The sequence below is a fragment of the Danio aesculapii genome, chromosome 3 (assembly GCF_903798145.1).
Source record: "Danio aesculapii chromosome 3, fDanAes4.1, whole genome shotgun sequence".
Taxonomy (NCBI): Eukaryota; Metazoa; Chordata; class Actinopteri; order Cypriniformes; family Danionidae; genus Danio; species Danio aesculapii.
The window spans coordinates 28,643,489-28,650,622 of NC_079437.1; the positions used below are offsets into that span (position 1 = coordinate 28,643,489).

At 35.4% G+C, this 7,134-nt stretch overlaps 1 protein-coding gene across 1 annotated transcript in view; it reads left to right on the top strand.

Moving 5' to 3' along the window:
* Nucleotides 1–6,708, top strand: part of rac2 (Rac family small GTPase 2) — a 35,340-nt gene extending 28,632 nt beyond the window's left edge. Inside the window, 3 exon segments of the mRNA XM_056453556.1 lie at nucleotides 955–1,114; nucleotides 3,677–3,816; nucleotides 6,304–6,708. Of these exon segments, the coding sequence (XP_056309531.1) occupies nucleotides 955–1,114; nucleotides 3,677–3,807 (291 nt within the window). The 3' untranslated portion in view covers nucleotides 3,808–3,816; nucleotides 6,304–6,708.
* Nucleotides 6,709–7,134: the final 426 nt, after the last annotated feature.

The following is a 7,134-nucleotide window of genomic DNA, read 5'->3' on the forward strand; positions in this document are numbered from 1 at the left end:
TAGAAATTTGCGTTAACAAGCAGTTGTTCAAAAATAGTGGCCAGTGAGTGTATTTCTATTCCTAATGATGTCAGGCGATCAAACTCTTATTTGAATTAACTGTTTAATAAACTGTTTTAAATTGTTAAAATGTACCATAATTATTTTGTCTATATCCACTGAGAAATGGATACAAATAATAATTTCAAAATAAGATGTACTCGTTTATGCTGTAGTACTGTATATCTTTTTAAAGTAATCCTTTATGTCCACTTTATAGCTCACTGTACGGTGTCTGTTTTTTGTCAGCTCTTACTGTATGGTTCTGATTACTTTAACTTCAGTGTTCACAAGATAACAGTATGTTGCTGGATGATTGCTTTATTTTAAGCTTCTTTAAGTCCGTTTGAATGGCAAGAACACTGTGGACTTGCTATGGAAACATCCATTGACCACTCAAGGTCTGCTCGGTGTGACTGTATGGGCTGCTTTGTGTATGGAAACAATGGTATTTGTGATTGTCAGATTAAAGGCCAACATTCAGAGGCCGGACCTTGAAAAGTGCAGCAGTCTTTGCACACCTTTTCAAAGCTTTTTTTTTTTTTTTCTATCTGCTCTACTCTGCATTTTTCACACTTTCTGAGAGAGCACTGACATTGTTTATGTGCTCGGCTTTAACCAGTGATTCAGCTAGTGCTATCTGAGAAGATCTTTTCAGCGAAAAGACCTTGGCATATCCTAAAACGAAGTGAAACAAGGTAGCATGAATTCTCAGGCCATTCTGTATTGTATAACAAACTTGCAAAGATATTGTGGGATTGGTCATTAAAACAGAAAGAAGCTCTCTATAATAGGTTTAATGTTGGTCTATTTTACAGAAGACAAAGAGAAAGGTTGTATTTGTATCTAGTCTAGAGATGGACTGATAAACAGCACAGAATGAAGTGTTTTGATCTGCTCCTCTGCTCCCTCTAGTGGTACCCAGAGGTGAGGCATCACTGCCCTTCCACTCCAATTATCCTGGTTGGCACCAAGCTTGACTTGAGAGATGAGAAAGAGACCATTGAAAAGCTGAAGGAGAAGAAACTGGCACCGATCACTTACCCACAGGGTCTCGCATTGGCCAAAGAAATAGGTGAGGCGCCAAAGCTGGATTTGTCCTTTTTGTATCACTGGATAATATTACTCACATCACTTTTCTTTTTTCAAGGCTTATTATGTATGTTATAATGTTTTTATTCAACAATGATGCATTAAATTAATCAAAAAACGCTACAGGATATTTACACTATTACAAATAACTTCTTATTTAGCTAAATTATGTCCTCTGGAACTTTTTATTTAACAAAGAATCCTGGAAAAAATATCTGTATCAGGGATTTCATAAAAAACAAAACTAAGAAATATTAACAATATTAACAGTTTTAACTATATTAACATTTAGAAATATATGGATGCCTATTTTCCACCATATGGAATAAGTAAAGGCAACTTTTTATCTCAGAATTGTGAATTTAAATATTTAAAAAAAAATCAGAATTGGGAGATTTAAGCTGACAGTTTTGAGAAATAGACATGCATTTTAAGAAAAAATCAAAAATGAAATTACTTTTTTTTTTTAATGATCGATTTCTGAGTTTATTATTATAAACAATTATTACTTTTCTTTTTCAACTTTTGTGAAATTTCATAGTTTCAAAGTAATTTAATAAACCTGAATTCTAAGCAGCAAATTTATCGACTCTTTTGCAGTTCTGACTTAATTTCTCCTTGTGGAATTGTAGATTTATTTTCCTTCGGCTTAGTCTCTATTTTAGAGCTGCCAGCTATAGACTAATTTCACGCAGCCTCCATTTTAAAAGCAACAGCGTGGCTGTAGTGGGAAGAAACCCAGAATTATCATCTGGAGACATACAGGAATGGCATCCATGATGGCGTTTTGTTGTGTACCTCGCTGTATATCTTATCAGCGAAGATAAAGTGACAAAAAATGTATCATTTCACCACTCTCCGAGTGATATGAAGGCCTGTTCTGTATGGTTAGTAAAAATAAAAATGGATATCGGACCTCATTTTCAGCTAAGGTAAAAGGCACTAGTTAGCTAACGTTATCTTTCCTAAACACGTTTTAGATAGCATTTATCAAACTCAAGTAAATGAACTGAATCTTTCACTATATTAGACTTGTCACGAGACTGAATTTCGGTACGGAAATTTATAAAAAACAAAAAAAACATCAATTTCTCGCTAACATTTAGGTGCAGTTGATTGTCTTCCTAAACACCGCTGGTTTGCCATAGTATTCACCAGTGCTCAACAGAAATGACTTTGATTGGCCATGAAGGTCATCAGTTCACTGCACTTCACTGATGTTTACCGAGTGCAAACACAGATGAGCGATCCGCTGATGAATCGACTGATCTTCGCGGCTTTAAAACACTCCAGTGTCCCTGGATCTGTGTTTGCGCTTGGTGAAGAGTTGGTGAACTGATAACCTTCATGACCAATCACAGTAATTTCTGTTGAGCACTGGTGAATACTATGGCAAATCAGCTGTGTTTAAGAACACACTCAATAGTGCTTAAATGTTAATGGGAAATGGCTGTATTTAAAATTTCAGTACCGGGACACACTATTACAGACAACACGAGAGTGTGCTACAGATGACTGCAGTGTTTTATCGCTCGCTGAATTACATAGACTGAAACAGGGAAGCGTCCCCATGCTGTTTACCTGGTGTCATGAACTGAAGCCTAGAAGGACACTTAAGCGTGTCTTAATATGCTTTTAATTGTTTAGTCCACAGCATGTTGTTGCAATGTTTACAGTGCTGATCCTATACCTCCCGGTTTCTTCCCATCGCAGCCTCGCTTTTGTATTTTAAAATGTCGGCCACATAAAATAAAGCGCGTTCAAGCATATGTTTTAAGCAGTGCATGCCTTTACAGCCACAACCCAGTACTGGGAAACACCCATACACACTCATTCACAGATACACACACTATGGCCAATTTAGTTTATTCAACTCAGCTATAGCGCATGTCTTTGGACTGTGGGGGAAACTGGTGGAAACTACACACAGAAACGCCATCTGGCCCAGCCATCACTCGAACCAGCGACCTTCTTGCTGTGAGATGACGGTGCTAACCACTGAGCCACCGTGCCACCTGCTTGCCATTACAAGAATAAATTACAGTGTATCTATTTTGATATGCATACTTTATCCAGCCAATCCATTCAAAATCTTACTAATCCCACATTTTATGTATTCATCTGACAAGCTTCATACTTAATCAGTTCCCACAACAATTCTTGTGAAATTGGCCTAAAGATACAAGACACATGCAAACACTGTTTGTTGTCTGCTTCCTTTGTAACATATAATTACCACATAGTCTCTGAATGCACAAAATTACAGAGCACTACATATCAGGCTACAGATTTAGATGCTAAACGCAATTTGTTCTCAGCGTGATTTGAACGAGCATTTGGGAGAACACATGGGCCGGCCCTCCTACACGCTCCGATATGACAGATTTATGCACACCTATTACTCCCAGACATCTGGTGTTAAGTATCCCACTCTGAACAGGCCAGATCTTCTTCGGCTTGCATACAAACTAGCCTTGCAGTGATGAGAGGTGATGTGTAAGAGGATGCGCTATTAACCCCGACTTGTGTGTTTGTGTGTGAACAGATGCAGTAAAATACCTGGAGTGTTCGGCCCTCACTCAGAGAGGGCTAAAAACAGTGTTTGATGAGGCGATTCGCGCTGTGCTCTGCCCACAGCCCACCAAGGTCAAGAAGAAGGGTTGCGTGATGCTCTAAAGATACACGGTACATGTTTGTGTGTATTGGTTATTAGAGTAATGTTGTATTTTCACTGACACACATGAATGTCATTAGTAATGCAGTAAAGGATTGAACATTTCTGTGTCTTCCATCGAACATTTCTTATAAAAACTGCTGCGTTGTTACATTTTTTAGCCAAATCTCAAAACATAGACTCAAAAACAGTTTGTTGCTTGTTAAACTACTTATTTAAAATGAGCTGAATCAACAAAACTCTTGAGTTTTTTGGGGATAACCTAATTGCTTTATGTTCCATCCAACTAAATTTGTAAAAACGATTAAGTGAACTTAATCGATTTGTGTTGGAACAAAATAAAATAATTCTATGCAACCCAGCATTTTTTTACAGTGTTACGATGTGTCTGTCTCAACCACAGTCCAATAATTGACAACTCATAAATAAATAAAAAAATCATAAATAGGCCTTATTTTACAAGTGGCTATTTTAGTCAATGGCAATAATTGTTTTCATCCATATGTTCCTAATAACATAGGAACTTGATTCAATTTAATTTTTGGTTTATTTAACAGGGACAATGCAGTGTAACATTGCTACAGTTTAAAGCAGCCAATGCTACACATTCATACACCAGGCACAATAAGGCACAAGACGTGTTTTGCATGATTTGTTGCTATTTTCAGACCAGCGCAACCCTAATTTTCATGTTTTGCGCCACGTTGTTTAAATACCAAATACATTTGCGCCACTGTGTGGACTCATGGGTGTGCTGGTCTAAAAAGGAGGTGTGTTAAGGCACATTGTTGGTGTGTTGATATTTTGAAGAACTGAAATAGACTGCACCATTGACCAACTAAAAGCTGGTTTAAAGTCTAGCTCAGAACACGTTACTTGTGCCTATGCAAGTCCAAAACGCTTTCACGTTGCTTAATACAGACAGGATGTACATTAAACCCAAATATCTTTACATATGAAGAGAATTAAAGGATTAAAATGTTATAAAAATTATTATTTTCTATAGAAATATAAAAACTAAATATTAAATAAATAATATAATTATGAAATATAAAATACATATAGAAGCATAAATATTAAAACCATTACCTCCATGCCTCACCTCAGAGGCTTTTTCACTTTATTCATGACAATTGAATAAATTAGCAGTTTTTAAATAATAATTAGCTATTATTATCAGTATTATTTATTATGCATATTTATATTTCTTTTAACACCTGTTGGGTTTAAGAGACATATGCATCACCATATGAAGCATAAGAACAGGACGTGTGTTTGGATATTTGGGTTTTGGATTTGTTTAACTGTTTTCTCGCTAGTGAAGCGTTCAGTTTTTCCACTTACAAAAACCCCCATGTAAATAGCAAATGCGCCACAGCACAACGCAACTGACTCTTAGGGGGATGTGAGATGAGACACTCATTGGTTTAATGCACGTTATACTCTAAAACACGCCCATAACTCAAGCACAATAAGCACAACCCTGTTAGACCATACGCCAGGGTGCAAATTGTATTTGTATCCATAAAATAGCAAAAGTGGATTTTGACACGTCCTTAATGCTTTTGCGCCATGCGCTTTAGACTTTAGACCTAGATCGTTAAAATAGAGCCCATAGGCTTCTAACCAATAGCTAATTTGCAGCCTTAATCCCTGGTTAGGCTCTTTCTTTACATAAATACAAAAAAGCATTACCATTACAAGAAAGGAGAGAAAACTGCATGCCAGTCAGTGTTCACAAACCTGGTTTAGTTTGAACCACTTATTTAACTCTCTTTTAAATACATTTAATTTGTTGATACATTTTTTCATTGAAAACCATGTCTTCTAGTATGACACTTTATATTAAATTCAGTAGTTCCACAGAAAACTTCCCACATTCAAGATCAAGCGACTGAAGTTTTTGTCTCAGAATTTATAACATTTAAAATTTTTATACCACTATAAAATTATAAAAATAAAAATATTATAAAATGTCCTTTAGTGTGATTTATTGAATATAAGTCATACAGAAAAAATAATTATTGAAATGAATATTTGAAGATAAGTGTCCAACAATGAAGATAAATCACTCTCATGCTATTTGTGTGTCATTTTGAGAGGTTTTTTATAATTATAATTTTTCCTGTCACACCATAGGACATATTTAAGATACAGTTCTGTAAAAATGCAAGAACAGCAACCAAAATACAATGAAGGAAGTTAGTGACCTCTTATATTTACAAAAGAAATGACTGCCTGTTTGTCAACTACCCATGTGTTTAAATTGAAAAATGTCAGAGAGGAAGAAGTTCATGAAAAAATGTCAGATGTCATCTCAATTACAGCAAATGGCTTTTGTTCTGTTGCTGCTTTGCAATTGTCGCAACTTACAACCGCGCTTTCAGGTGGAAGTTAAAGACAGTAATTTTGATTTGGGCCATTCTTTTAAAAAAAGAGGATGTGTGGAGATGCAAAAAGTAGAACATCTACTGACCTTTTGTTATTTCTGCCTCCAGATTCGTCACTGTAAAAAAAAGAAAAAGGTACCAGAGGAATCCACTGGTTTTCTTCTACAAACCAACACAAGATGCAAATGCCTTACGAAAGCTTTTCCTCACTTTTTAGCTGAATATATCTTTTGAGCATGCCACATCGATGCCGATGAAATAATAATGTTGTTAACAGAATATTTAATCATGTTTTAACTGATGTGTTATGTTATTTTGAGATTGGAGTGTGTTTGTTGGGTACGCAGTTGCATATTGTTTTCTAAAGACAATATAAAACAGCTGATTTTCATTTTCTTGTTACACAGAGTTGAACCCACAGGGAGGTATTAGACATATGAATCATATCCATGTTATACTTATAGAATTATTTTTGGCAGAAAACGGCAAAAATAAACCGTACAACTGTTTCCAGATGCATGTTTTCTTTTCTCCATCCACTTGAACAATCTTTGTTTGCTACTCATAACATGTACAGTATTATGAGGCCAGACAGCTTCAAGTAAATTAATTTTGTAACTCTTTGTGACAAAGACCTTTGATTCAAGTCCACCAAGGTGGCAGTTATAGGGTGTGATGCTGGGATAATGATGCAGATTGCTGTTTTAAGTCTCTCATTTTATATATATATATATATATATATATATATATATATATATATATATATATATATATATATATATATATATATATATATATATATATATATATATATATATATATATATATATATAGCCCTTTTATAATGTAGATCAGTGTTTTCCCTAGGTTTACAGTTATGGGGTTGTGGTGTGACGCGGCACGACGCAACGTGGCTGTTCAGACTCACACTGACAGAAG